This window comes from Phoca vitulina, unplaced genomic scaffold (assembly GCF_004348235.1).
Source record: "Phoca vitulina isolate PV1807 unplaced genomic scaffold, GSC_HSeal_1.0 scaffold9, whole genome shotgun sequence".
In the NCBI taxonomy this organism is placed as follows: Eukaryota; Metazoa; Chordata; class Mammalia; order Carnivora; family Phocidae; genus Phoca; species Phoca vitulina.
This window is the reverse complement of record NW_022589712.1, coordinates 51,112,814-51,127,587: the sequence shown is the minus strand read 5'-3', so window position 1 is coordinate 51,127,587 and position 14,774 is coordinate 51,112,814. Positions and strand designations below refer to the sequence as shown.

At 41.6% G+C, this 14,774-nt stretch overlaps 1 protein-coding gene across 1 annotated transcript in view; it reads left to right on the top strand.

Moving 5' to 3' along the window:
* LOC116634725 overlaps positions 1 to 14,186 on the top strand; it is a 75,991-nt gene extending 61,805 nt beyond the window's left edge. Inside the window, exons 26-30 of the mRNA XM_032408267.1 lie at positions 913 to 962; positions 2,140 to 2,316; positions 10,901 to 11,018; positions 13,709 to 13,874; positions 14,182 to 14,186. Of these exons, the coding sequence (XP_032264158.1) occupies positions 913 to 962; positions 2,140 to 2,316; positions 10,901 to 11,018; positions 13,709 to 13,874; positions 14,182 to 14,186 (516 nt within the window). The remainder of the gene's footprint in view (positions 1 to 912; positions 963 to 2,139; positions 2,317 to 10,900; positions 11,019 to 13,708; positions 13,875 to 14,181) is intronic.
* Positions 14,187 to 14,774: the final 588 nt, after the last annotated feature.

Sequence of the window (14,774 nt, the reverse complement as noted above, 5' to 3'; positions counted from 1 at the left end):
TTGGAAAATACAAAATTCAAGCCTTTAAGCAGCTCAAAGTATTGCTTAATTTTGTGAATATGGTTTCATTATTCATTAATTTTTTGAGGAGGAAGTCACTAGACTAATGCATATTTCTTTGGGAGAGAAATCATAGGTTTACAATCTCTAGGCTTCTTCCCTATCTATGACTGAAAAGGAAAGACTTAAATTTCCCTTAATCCAGTTCTACAAATGCGATGTGAGGGAGGCCAAACTTCTAGACTACTGCTGAGCAATAATGGAGGCAAAGGACTCCTTTTAATAAGTAATTGAGATATTCAATTACCTTTTTTACTACTATATTCAAAAAATATTGACCAAATGAAAAATTTTATAGCTCATTAACTGCACTTCAGGATTATCCAGTGCCTATCAGATTAGAAGACACAGGGCTCCTAGATCATAGACAAAGAACTTTATGACTCACAGCAGAGGAAGTGACATGACTTTTATGTTTGTATCAGTTCTCTTTGCCTCCCAAGTCCCAAGGGGGCAACATGGAGGAGCCTAGATGTATGCAGTGGGTTTTTGTCCCAGTCAAATGACACTGAGCTTAAGGAATCTACCTCTTTTTGTGGCAAGCTTGCTATTTTTCCTGGAGGGAGACGTTACCCATCCCTCAAGGTTGCTCTTTGCACACAGAACCTTGAGAAATGGCCCAAGTAAAGAGTGGTCAGGGCCTTGCATTCTTGGCATACTCAGCAAGGTGTGCAGGAATGGGAGAGAACCATGGAGGAGTATTTCTCAGCAAGTTGGCCTTCAGAAAGAATATCTCAACTCTGCGACCTTTTCCTACTTTAAGTTTGCTGTAAGTTTGTATACATGTACTAGGATGGAGAGTTTTTATAGCCAACCATCTAATAGAAGAACTATCATTCTCTTTTATTACAGGATGAAATTGGTAAAGTCAAGAGAGACGTTATAGTTGAATATTGTCGGAAGTAAGTATGGTATATGTGCACAACATATGCTAATTTCTCTGACTCTGAATTCAATAAACTGCAGTGTTATGTAGAAATCCAGACAATGAGTCAGGTAGTTTTCTTAATTATTTATTTATTGTTTTCTACCAAACATTTATTTATTTACGTATTTTAATTTAAATTAAATTAATTAACATATAGTATATTACTAGTTTCAGAGGTAGAGTTCAGTGATTCATCAGTCTTATATAATACCCAGTGCTCATTACATCACATGCCCTTCTTAATGTCTATCACCCAGTTACCCCATCCCCCACCCCTCTCCCCTCCAGCAACCCTCAGTTTGTTCCCTACGATTAAGAGTCTCTTATGGGGGGTGCCTGGGTGGCTCAGTCAATTAAGCGTCTGCCTTTGGCTCAGGTCATGATCCCAAGGTCCTGGGATAGAACCCCGCATCAGGCTCCCTGCTCAGTGGGGAGCCTGCTTCTCCCTCTGTGCGCTCTCTCATCTCTCTCTCTCAAATAAATAAATAAAATCTTTTTAAAAAGAAGAGTCTCTTATGGTTTGTCTCCCTCTCATTTTATCTTGTTTTATTTTTTCCTCCCTTCCCCTATGATCCTCTGTTTTGTTTCTTAAATTCCACGTATCAGTGAGATCATATGATAATTATCTTTCTCTGATTGACTTATTTCACTTAGCATAATACCCTCTAGTTCCATCCATGTCATTGCAAATGGTAAGATTTCTTTTTTTTTTTTTTTTTTTTGATGGCTGAGTCATAGTCCATTGTATATATATACCACATCTTCTTTATCCATTCATCTGTTGATGGACATTGGACTCTTCCCATAGTTTTGCTATTGTGGACATTGCTGCTGTAAACATTGGGGTGCAGGTGCCCCTTCAGATCACTAGGTGGTTTGTTTTTAAATAAACACAGTTTTCTTGGATAAAACCAAGCCAAACTATTCTCTGACACATAGAAGAGTATCAGAAGTGAAGGATGGGAGGTGCTTTGAAGAGGTTCATGCCTCTGCCTTCAGGCAATAGCAACCTGACCCAGATAGAACTTTCTTCTTGATGAGGTCCTCTATTATCTTTGAAAGATCTTTTAGGGAAGTAGATCCTTCTGAGAAGGAATGGAATGGAATAACTTTGATTCACTTTGTGGACATCATCTCTTCTGACTTTTCAGGTTCAACTGCCGTATGTCTCACTATGCTCTTCGTGGTCAGATTATGGCATACTGCAATAGCCTGAGAGCCCTGCTGGAAGATTTCCCCACCATCAGGGACACCTTTTTCATGGTGGGGCAACCACAAGAAAAGAAAGGGTTGAGAGACTCCAAGGAGGGCCTCAAGGCTGACCCCAGGTGTGTAATTTCCTTTAGAGCTTTTTACTCCCCCTCTATACCCTACTCCTCCCAGGGAAGAGGGAGGAGGCATGTTAAATTTCGTATGGGAATCTTGCTTTCTTTACTGCATTTGACCTTGATCTTCTGGTTCAGAAGGGCGAAAGAAAGAGCTAACACTCTAAGAATAACACTATCTTTGTATTTGAACCCAGAAGAGGTTCTTTGTTTATGGGCTGTTTCACTGCTTTTTTAATCTATGCAGTTTTGTTTTCTCCTGGAGAGTCCAGAGATTTCCATCAGTCACACCCTTTTACATAAGCCAGCATCTAAAATAAGCAAACAAATTAGTAAACTTGATCTTGAGCTGTCCTGACTTCAAATATTTTACTCAATGGAGCAGAAGAAATAAGAAACACACACACACACACACACATTGATTTACCAGTGCCTTAGATAAATCTGTCCTTCTGTATTTCTCTGGCAGAGGAAAAAAAATACATGTAGAGTGATATTAAGTGATAAGAGCAGAGCTGCTTCCGTATTTCCTTATCATGCCTTATCCAGTTTTCCAATGTTCTTAACTCAACCTGCCTGGAGTTCACTCACCTAGATGGAGGAGTTAGCATACCTGTGCAGTCAGCGACCACGTTTCCTTTAAAAAAGAAGAAAGAAAGAAAGAAAGAAAGAAAGAAAGAAAGAAAGAAAGAAAGAAAGAAAGAAAGAAAGAAAGAGAAAGAAAGAAAGAAGGGATGTTACACAGTTCTGCAGTCTCCAAGGGGGAGCAAAAACATCCTGCAGGGTGAGCTTACTTTCCTCCTAAGGTACAGAGCTTAGTGTTGAGTAATAGTAATACTCAATAAATATGATCATAGAACAGATGGATGAAAGTGAGTTGAAAGACCATATGTATCAGACCACTCATTCACTCACTTATTCATTCATGCATTATTCAACCAGCATTTATTTAGTGCTTACTTAATACCAGGCACTTTGCTATGTGCTGGAGTTACAAAGGTAAATAAGCCACTGACTCTGGCAATAAATTCAGCCGAGTGGGGGAAAGCTCTGTAAACAAAAAAGTAACTTCAAAGATTTTAAAGATAATCTGCTAGAGTTATGTGAAATGTTCTGTGAGGACACAAAAGAGGGAGTGTTTAACTGTAGCCTATGGCCTAAGGGAGAAATTCAAAGAGGAGGTGACAGGTAAGTTGGAGGTCACCAAAAAAAATGGGGATGATAGAACAGGCTAGAGAAATCTGGAGAATGCAAAACACTTGAGTTTGTAAGCCCTGACTAACTGATAGCTGACTACCAGAATAATGACCAGTCCTACCTTGGGACTTTTATAGGTACCCAGTTTGTGGATACCAGTGTCTGTCTCATGAGCTCAGCCAGTACATTCACTTGGGGAGACTTCCAGATTTATCCAATGGAAGAATGCATTTGAAGGAAGTGCAGGGCAAATACACCTCAGTAGACTGACTATTTTGCTGAAGGGTTTGACTGTACACCTGTTGCCCAATGAGGCTGAAGTGTATCTTTCTCTCCTATGAAACATCACAGGATAATCCTCTAAGACTTCTTTCATTATCTCATCTACCCACTAGCCCAGTCAACCATTTATAAGCCCTATCTATATTTGGGATCAAATTTTTAAAATAGTTTCCAGAAGTCTAACCACATGTCACTACATTTGTGTTTAGGATAAAATGTATTCAGGAAGTCTGTTTTTGTTTCTGATCTGTTTTATTTGAAGCACCCAAATAAGGAGGTCAGAAAGAGGAAAGAAAAAGAAAAAAAATGTCTCTAACTTGCAGGTCTTGTTCTATTCCTGTATTGTTTATTGTAGATGACTGTGTGTTTCCTAAAGATCAAAAGAAACCATCATTTAAGGGGGATGAGCCTAGAGCCCTAAATCATCTGGTCAGTTATTGTGTGATGATTTCACGGCAGGAGTTTTGTCAATAAAAGTGTGAGTAAAGTAAATGCTCACCCAGAGCCCAAGTCATAGAGGTAGACAGTGGGTGCGCAGTGACCGATAAAGATTCAGTATTTTTTTACTATACCTGTCTCCTACTTCCCAAACTCTCTAGATTTCAACATGTCCCTTTTAATACACTACGGAGAACGAAGCAATAGAGAAAGGAACTTCTGTTTTACATGGAAGTTTAAAAAAGTATTGTATAAGATTATTTTTAACTCCAAAGTCTGTGATTCCATGTACTGAGTATTAATAAAAATGAACATCAGCCACAAGGAGATAGAGTGGAACGAGTCATGGCCTTGGTGTTAGAATATTTGGACTTTACTCAGCTCAATTATAACTTGCTCTGAGGTTTCAGGCAAATCACTTCTTTTCAGTCTCTGAACCTCAACTCTTCATCTGATGAGTGAGGAAATTGAAGCAGCTCTCTGAAGTTAAACATACTAAGATTTTTAGTGCTAGGGTATCTAGAGTTTGATTCCAAGGAATGGAACTGCTGAGGAAAGACTTCCTGGGAAGGGGCCATTTAAGAGTGTTCATGAAATGATAGATGAGACTCACCCCAGGACAAGTTTAACTAGAGATGAAGGGACAGAGTGGGGGAATGATGAGGGTCATGGAAGAGAGAGGTCCTCACTCACCTCATTCTTAAAATATGGAGTTGGGTTAGGTCGAAGATAAAAAATAAGTTTTCCTTTAATTAAATATCAGTTCTAACAATTAATGCCCTGCTGAGGATTCTGAGCCATCCCAAGCTTATGAGAGTGTTGTAATTGATTGGCAATGTCTGTCACGGCCAAGGACAGGGGCAATGTGGCCTCCCTGTTTGTGTTTGCCATCCCTTGACCAGAAGAGCCCCATGAGTTCTGTAGGTTTAAAATTCTAAGATGCTATTTAATACTCTAAAGGCTGTAATGTACTGTGTTTAGTTTTAACAGAGACCACATTATCCTCAAACCAAAGTCTCTATAGAAGAGAAGCCAAGAGGAGTTCTCCCAAGAAGGATGCCCCTTGAGGCCTTCTTGCTTTTCATGGCTCCAGAGGAGACTAGAATCTGGAGACTGGGATGATGCTTGGCCACATTCCAAGAGCAGTGGTGTCGGCTGATTGAGGAGTGAAGAAAGGAGAGAGAGGATATTCACATTAATCAAACCCTTACAATGTGACAGGTAGAGCCACCATGATCCCATCTGGTGCTTTATGCACATTAAAAGAAGGCACCCCTTCCTCTGGGCAGGTGTAGCCCCATGCCAGGGTGCAGAGCTTGGGAAGTAAAACATAAGCTGGATCTCAGCCACTGCTGGCTGCCTTAGGGCACAACCCGAACAGCAGTACATGGTAGCTTTGGTGCCAAGTGCTGTACAGCAATGGATAGACATGGTCCTTGCCCTTCAGGCAAGGGGAAATAGGTAATTTTTAAAAAAGATTTTATTTATTTATTTGAGAGAGAGAGTGAGAGAGCGAGAGAGAGAGTGAGTGAGGGGAGGGGCAGAGGGAGAAGCAGATTCTCTGCTGACCAGGGATCCTGACGTGGGGCTCCATCTCAGGACCCTGAGATCATGACCTGAGCTGAAGGCAGATGCTTAACCAACTGAGCCACCCAGGTGCCCTGGGAAAATAGGTAATTACAGTACATTGTGATAAAGAATAAAATATAATAAGAGTATAATAAAAGCACCCACCAGGAAATGTTAAGTATTATCTAAAGGATTGGGGAGGTGGGGATGGGGAGGAAGGCAGGCTGCAGGGAAAAGGGGATGCTTAACCTGGGACTTAAAGGATGGTTAGTGTTTCAGGTAGACCAGGAAAAGAACTTCAGTTCAAGCTGGGAGACTCACAGGTACAATGACACAGAGATGTGAGATAGCACGTGAACTCTTGAGTGGCTCCTACCCAGGGTATGTGAGGATGAACAATGGAAAGTAGAACGTACAGAACAATGGGCAAGATCCAGACGTCTGGCATTTGCCCTTCAAAGGCAGGAACAGGGGGAGTAAGATGATTGTTTGGGATCTCATTTAGGAAGCTACTGAAACTGTACAGACAGGAGATGTTTAGGAGGTGAAATCAGTTGGCCAGGTGCTGGATTTAATGGGAGGCTAAAGAAAAAGGAGGGGGGCACCTGGGTGGCTCAGTCATTAAGTGTCTGCCTTCAGCTCGGGTCATGATCCCAGGGTCCTGGGATCGAGCCCCGCCTCGGGCTCCCTGCTTAGCGGGGAACCTGCTTCTCTCTCTCGCACTCTCCCTGCTTGTGTTCCCTCTCTTGCTGTGTCTCTGTCTGTCAAATAAATAAAATCTTAAAAAAAAAAAGGAAAAGAAAAAGGAGGAATCTAGGGTTTCACCCAGAGTCTCTGGCTTGGGTAGATAAAAAGATGGCAGTGCAATTATTGTTTAATTGGTACAGAGTTTCCATTTTGGAAGATGGAAAAAAGTTCTGGAGATGATGGTGATGACAGTTGCACAACAATGTGAAAGGACTTAATGCCACTGAACTGTACCCTTAAAACTGGTTCCAATGATAAATATTATGTTATGTATATTTACCACAATTTCTTTAAATGAGGAAAAATGGCAATGCCATAAAGAGGAAGAAATGTAGAGAGGGAGATAATGAATCCCAGCTCAGAAGCCTCAGTGGTGAATTTCTTCCAATAACCTCCCATCAGGTCCCGGATGCTCCCTATTCTGGATGTTTGCTGCGCTTTCATATACGGTTGACCCTTGAACAACACAGCTTTGAATGTGCAGGTCCACTTATACATGGATTTGTCTTTTATAAGTACGGTAGAGTAACTGTAAATGTGTTTTCTTTTCCTTATGATTTTCTTAATAACATTTTTTCTTTTCACTAGCTTCCTTTATTATAAGAATACAGTATATAATATATATAACATACAAAATATATGTTTATCAACTATTGATGTATCTGGCCCACAATAGGCTATTAGTAGTGAAGTTTTCAAGCAGTCAATAGTTATACACAGATTTTCGATTTTGAGGTGGGTCAGCACCCCCTGAACCCCTGTGTTGTTCAACGGCCAACTGTACTTCTTCCACCGTGCCTCTATCATAAATCATGCTTGCACATCTAGCTGCCTCAGAAATGTAAGAACCTTGAGGGCAGTGGCCATCTTCATTTCATATCCCAGGTGTGTACCTCTGCCTTTGACCTTGATTGAAGGGGAGGACGGGGGTGGGGGAAAGGGCCCACAGGAAATAGGGGGAGTTCCAGCCAATGGCCTTTAATTCAATTTTGAAATAACAGACCGTGTCATCATCTGCTGGCAGGAATTTGGTATGAGGCTGAAAGAAGTCTTGGAATTATTAGAAAAGGAAATGGGCATGAAAGCTGATCAAAGGAAAGAATAAGGGTTGTCCTAGGGTGACACAGCTCAGGCTGGAAACCATTTACTTGTTCTTGCATCAATACAATTAGTGGTGTGATTTCCTCCAGCTGTGCTCAGCAACATGCAACTGGAAGCAGAAAGCATAATAGCTGGAGGGATCCAGAGTTGGGGTTTTGCTAGGTAGGTGAGTAGTGAATACAAGGAAGCAGAGACTGGAAAGTTCTGGTGAGAGAGTAGTTCCTATGCTTGACTGCGAGACCCAGTCTGGGCAGGGAAAGGAGGGAGGTCAGAATGGAACTGACAGATGGAAAGGGGAGACTAGAGGGCTGGATGATGTCAAGGAGCATATTTTGTGGGGATAATGGAGGTTTACTGGGAGTGAATGAGTAAGAAAACTGGAATAAAAGGTTGGGATAGGAAAAGATGGGAAAGTGGGATGTTGAGTTTAAGTCTTTGGAGGTGACATGATCCCAGGTAAGGATAAGGTCTGGAATGTGGCCCCAGAGTGGGTGGCTAAAGGGGAATGAAGGTGAAGGGGGATGATATTGAGCAGGTCAAGGAACTTGCAGGCTAGGGAGTTGATGGGCCATCCACAAGGAGGAGGGAGGAATCCCCCTTGTGGGGCTGAGAACCAGGTCATACTCTTGTACTCTGCACCCAGAGCTTGCTGCTACTCTCTCTGTCCTTCCTCAGCAGATGGCTGCTTGCTGCAGGCAGGGGTGGAAATGGAAGGAAAGAATGGAAGAGAAATAAAGGATAACACTTGGTAGAGGGCCCTGCGGCTCCGGGGATGTTTGTGCTTCTCCGAGGCCAAGGACTGGTTCAGCCACCCTGCTGCTGCCAGCCCCTTGGCCCTCAACCTCGTGTGCTCGGCCGCAGACCTGGTGACTTTTTATTGTTGACATTTGATGTTTCTTTGGGGCACCTTTGGACATTGTGAACTGAACAATAGAGATAAGACTGGATTACACTGGCTTTGATCTGCTCCAGGACAGGATCGTTTGACTTTGTGATTGCTGAAATCAAGGAAATTCTCCAAACTAACACCATCCTTTGTTCCCAAGCTTCAAATTACCTGATTAAAACCCTGAGACTTAAAAGGTAGCTTTAAGGCCAGTGATTCACTTCACGTAGATTTTTAATGATTTAAAAAGTCTCATACTCTGAATGATATTGAAAACATACAGCCCTCAGTTAAAATGAATTACATTTTACTTTAGTAAGTGGAAGGGTCATCTGAATCTCTCCCAGAGACCCAGAAACAATAACAAGAGTCAAAAAACAGCCCTATGATTTCCAAAGTGCCCGCCAGAAGGTGAGAACCTCCCACCTAGAGTCCTTGCTAGGGACAACGGAAGTGGGCAAGAAAACCAGGTACAAGTATGGGAGAATAGTGGGATGAGTAGGACCTGAAGAGTAAAGGAGAAGAGAGGCTCTAAAAATGACTCCCTGATTTCTGGTTTGGGGGGCTGGGGGTTGTGGTTCTTTTAACACAGGAGGAGGCACAGGATTGGGGTAGAAGAGGGTAAGGAGTTCAGTTCTTGCCTTGTTTGACTGAGATGCTCTGAAACCCTGTCAGCCAAGAGGAAGCAAGTTGAAAGTGTGGAACTGTGGAGGGGGACCAGGCATGCACAGGTGGATTCAGGTGTCACCGGTGAATGGGTGGCATTTGCAGCCAGAAGAGTGGACACAACTGTCCAGGACTAGGGGCAGAGTGGGAAGAGCAGAGGTGGACCCCAGGTTCCCTGGACAGGGGTTGATGTGGGGGGGGGGGTGGCTCCACACCCACGGCACACCTCCTTCCACTGTCTGTCTGTCTGTCTGTGAGGCTTGCCTTGTCTAGCATAACCGAGATGGGTCTGAGGTGGCACTCGTCTCTGGCCTTGCCCTAGAACCCTCAATTCTAAGACATCCTCTCCTTAGTGTGTTCAGGTTCCCACTTGCTAACAAATAACCCCAAGGGTTCCTACCATGCCTCTCTACTGGGCCACAGGTGTCCCTTGCCCCCCACCCACCTTTGGCCACTTTGCTAGATACCCTTACCTTAGCATTCTAATAACAAACTTTGTATAGCACTTCATAGTTTATAAAATACTTTTCACATGCTTGGTACTCGTTTTAAAAATTATTCCTCACATCAGTTCTGTGAGTTAGGAATCATTATCCCCATTTTATGTATGAAAAGACTCAGATGGTGGTGCATCTAAGGCCACACAGCTGTGGGTGATGGAAGCTGCTCTCAGAACGGGGTCCTCTGATGCCACAATCCACACCTGTTAACTGCACAGAGCACCATTTTCACACCAGATGAACACAATTAGACTTAAAGCCATCAAACCATTCAAATGGAAAACAGTCCCCTCACCAACCCTCTGTTACAGTGGGCCACCTCATTCCTGAGATGACATAGAAACCAGGTCAAGATGCCACCTTCCCCCAGCGGGTATACTAGAAAGATCACGGGCTTCCATTGGTGTGAAGGTTAAAAACAGGCAAAACCCAACAAAATAATCTTTTAATGGCTTATCCATTTGTGGTAAAACCACAAAGAAAAACTTAACAGTGATGAATGTAAAATTCAGGATGGTGGTTTCTCCGAGGGACACCAGGGAGGTGCAAATCAGGCTTCCAAGGAGCCGGTGAGGGGCACCTGAGTGGCTCAGTCGTTAAGCATCTGCCTTCAGCTCAGGTCAGGTCTGGGATCGAGTCCCACCCACATCAGGCTCCCTTCTCGCAGGCAACCTGCTTCTCCCTCTCCTCCCTGTTTGTGCGCTCCCTAAAAAAATAAAAATAAATAAATAAAAATAAATAAATCTCAGCTTCATCTCTTAGGAGCTGGGCAGGCAAGCTCTCATAGGGCCTCAATTTCCCCATCTGTAAAACAAAACAAGTACATTCTAAGGACTTAAGAATTCAGTGAGAAAATACGTAACCCCCAGAACGGTGCCAGCCACCTCACTCATGTCTTCTCTTTGCTTTCTTACCACACCTTTCCTGCCCTCCAAGCCCACTCCTTCCTCCAACACAGCCGAGGCTAAAAGCAGCCTCCCTGCTCCTCTCTGCAGTTATTTATAACCCGGGCCCCCTGTGAGCGGCCTGAGAAGGAGGCGCGCTGGTCCAGGCTTGGACGCCGGCCTCGGGCTCCTGTGTCACCACAGCCCGGGCTCTGGCGCTGTGGCCGCAGGGCGGTGCTATAAATAGTGCACATCGGGGCCGCCTCCTTTTTCAAGAGAAATGCTGTGCCGACCCAAACTTTCTTATAATGCCGTAGGAGTTTTCAGCCCCGGCCTCGGTGTTTGCTGTCTGCTGATGGGAAAGTCTTCCTCAATTTATGGTTCCTACCTCATCCTTCTGAAGTGCTGGGTATGTTCAAACCTCTGCCAGAAAAGGTTTGTATTTCTCTATGTGTGCCAGAATGAAAACTGGCTGGGACTTTTTTATGTCTCATGGTTAAGCATATCAATCACAGAGAACATCTCTTGTTTTTTTCCCAGGGATATCTAGTACCTGAAGTCTTCACACAGCTCCCAATATTTTTGCCTGCTTTATAATCCTTTCTCTTGGGCCTCATTATTTCCCTGAGTTCTGTTTCTCCCTAGTCACTAATGAACGTTAATTCGAGCTTCCCACATTCCTTATTAATCCTCAATTTCCTCCCACACCCTTCACGAAAATCCCACTCTGCTGCCCCGAAGCTAATGACAGGTCGAGATCACAATCCTAGTAATCAGCCTGTTTTTTGAGGGGTTGCTCTGTGTACCTAACTTACTGTTAGAGGATAATATTGATAACCATTAAAAAAAAAGAAGTAGATCTAGAAATATACAGAGTACTCAAATAAGTATTTTTTAAGTAAAGTGCAGTGCTGAAAAATGGCCATTTGGGAATATTCTGATTTTTCTTTAAGTGAAAACCTGCTTAACAACCTAGGTTTCTTACCCTTTTTTTCCTCTGCCCCAGTTTTATTGAGATGTAACTAATAAGGAAATTGTATGTATTTGAAGTGTACAACATGATTTAACATATGTGTACATTGTGAAATGATTACCCCAATTAAGTTAATTAACATATCTATCACCTCACCTAGTTACCTTCTTTTGCATGTGGTAAGAACAATTATCGACTCGGGTGCCTGAGTGGCTCAGTTGGTTAAGCGACTGCCTTCAGCTCAGGTCATGATCCTGGAGTCCCTGGATCGAGTCCTGCATCGGGCTCCCTGCTCGGCGGGGAGTCTGCTTCGTCCTCTGACCCTATCCCCTCTCATGTGTTCTCTCTCTCTCATTCTCTCTCTCTCAAATAAATAAATAAAATCTTTAAAAAAAAAAAAAAAAGAACAATTATCGACTCTCCTAGCAAATTCCAAGTATGCAATACATTATTATTAACTATAGGCACCATGCTGTACATTAGATCCTCAGAATTTATTCATCTGAGAACTGAAAATGTGTACCCTTTGACCAACGTCTATCCATTTCCCACCCCTTGGTAACCACCTTTCTATGAGTTCGACATTTTGTTTGTTTTTTTAGATTCCACATATGAATGAGATTGTACAGTATGGGTCTTTTCCTATCTGGCTATTTTACTTAGCATAATATTCTCCAGGTTCATCCCTGTTGTTGCAAATGGCAGGATTTTCTTTTTGTAATGTCTGAATAGTATTCCTCTGTGTGTGTGTTTCAATTTTTTTATCAATTTATCCATCCACTGGACACTTTGAGTGTTTCCACAGCTTGGCTATTATGAGTAATGCTGCAATAGATGTGAGAGTGTAGATAGTCTCTTTGAGATACTGATTTTGGATATGCACCCAGGAATGGGAGGATCAAATGGTAGTTCTACATGCAAAAGAATGAAACTGGACCCCTATCTTTCACCTCTCATAAAAATTAAGTTGAAGTGGATTAGAGACTAAATGTAACACTGGAAACTGCAAAACTCTTGGAGGAAAATGGGAAAATCTCCTTGACATTGGTCTTGGTGATGATTTTTTGGATATAATACAAAAAGCATAGGCAACAAAAGCAAAAATAAATAAATGGGACTACATCAGACTAAAAAGCTTCTGCTCAACAAAGGAAACAATCAACAAAATGAAAAGACAACTTACAGAATGGGAGAAATATTTGCAAACCACATATCTGATAAGGGGGTGATATCTGAAATATGTAAGGAACTCCTGCAACTCAACAACAATAAAATCTGATTTTAAAATGGGCAAGGGTCATGAATAGACATTTTTCCAAAGAAGACAACCAGATGGTCAACAGGTACATGAAAAGATGCTCAACATCACTAATCCTCAGAGAAAGGCAAATCAAAACCACAATGAGGAGCACCCTAATGCCTGTTAGGATGGCTATTGTCAAAATGACAAGAGACAGCAAGTGTTGGCAAGGATATGGAGAAAAGGGAACCCTTGTGCACTGTGGATGGGAATGTAAGTTGGTGCAGCCATTATGGAAAACAGTATGGAGTTTCCTCAAATAATTAAAAATAGAACTTTCTTTCACTGAAGAATTTCAGGAGTTTTAAAATATGTATTATATATTTTATAATTATTAATTATAAAGATAATTATATATTATATATATAAATACTACCTTCTTTAAGTTGGATCGTAATTTTCCACTTTTCCTTCACTTGAACATTTATAGTTAAGATCCAGGGTTTGATTTTTTTTAGTTGTGTGTTTAAACTACATTGATAAATACCTATGTTTTGCTTACATGTATTCCCTCACAGCAATGGTGTCTGAATATGGGTTCCTGCTAGGAGTTTATCTGTGACCCTTGTAATCTATCAGTGGTCATACAAACACATTTTGCTTTGCTTCTGGCCACCAATGTCTTTAAGCAAAGAGAAACACATTGCTTTAAACCCCTCACTCCAGGAGTTACCTGTCCAAAGGCATATAACCTGGTTGATGAATAGGTTTGTTCTGTTTTTCAGATATTATCCTGTATTGTGAAAATGTTTAATATTCTTGTTTAAAGATATTATCCCTAATCAATGCTCATATATTTTTGTCTCTTAGAAACTTCTTAAAATGTATTTTTTCTGTTGATTTTACCCACAGGCAGCTTTTCGAGCCTTACAGCTAACTCTACAGCTGTTAGCCCCTCTCCATGACATTGTGGCCTACCTTTTCAGTTTTGCTAAACTTGGAAATTGTCCAACATGCTTTGAATTTCCTCTAAGTGCTAACCCCCTGAAAGGTGACTGGGGAGGAACTGAGGGCATTGGTAAGTGATTAGAGGTGATTCAGATCACCTTCAGGATTCACTTCAAATTCTATGAAGCTCTTTTCTTTCCCCAACTTCACTGAAGTATAATTGGCAAATAAAATTGTAAGCTATTTAAAGTGTACAAAGTGATGGTTTGATATACATCATGAAAAGATTCCCCCCATCTAGTTAATTAATATGAAGCTCTTAATACTTGGAAAGACAGAACTAAAATATTTTTTTTCATAAATGACAGTGAGAAGAAGGGCAAAGGGCAAAACCTCATGATATACTGTCTCCAAACTAATTAATTCCACATTTACAGGTTAAACCACAAAGTAAAGCAAGCAGGAGTGGGCCAGCCTGGGTTTTTACCCTGTATCTGCCACTTGGTTCCTGGAAGCTGGACACTTTACTTTCTGGGTCTCTCTCCATCGATAAAATGGGGGTGATAACACCTGTTTCATGGAGATGTACTGTGGATTAAAATCTATGTAAAATTTCTACAAGAATGTACATGCCCTTCTACACGCTAGTTGTCTTTCATCCCCTTTCTGGCCTTTGTGAGCTAATATGTCAAGGTCAGAGCCACGCATTTATTGTCAAGAATTTTTTGCAGACAGTCTTCTGTTAGCTAACAGTAGCCTGATAGTCCTGAAGTAAGAATGATTGAGGCTTTAGTTTTATCTGCCAAGTGCTAATCCCATAAACCCTAAATGAGCACTAAGTTCTAAGATAAATGCACAAGGTAAATTAAAGACTGAAATGCTTAGTAAGCTGGGTTGATCAAAAGTAGGGAAACTGATCTCGTTATTTTAATAACTTAACTCGCAGCCAAATTATGTCATTAGTTATGTAAATATTAATTAACCACAATATATTATAACAGAGTAGCCAAGGATTTTAAAGGATGAGAAG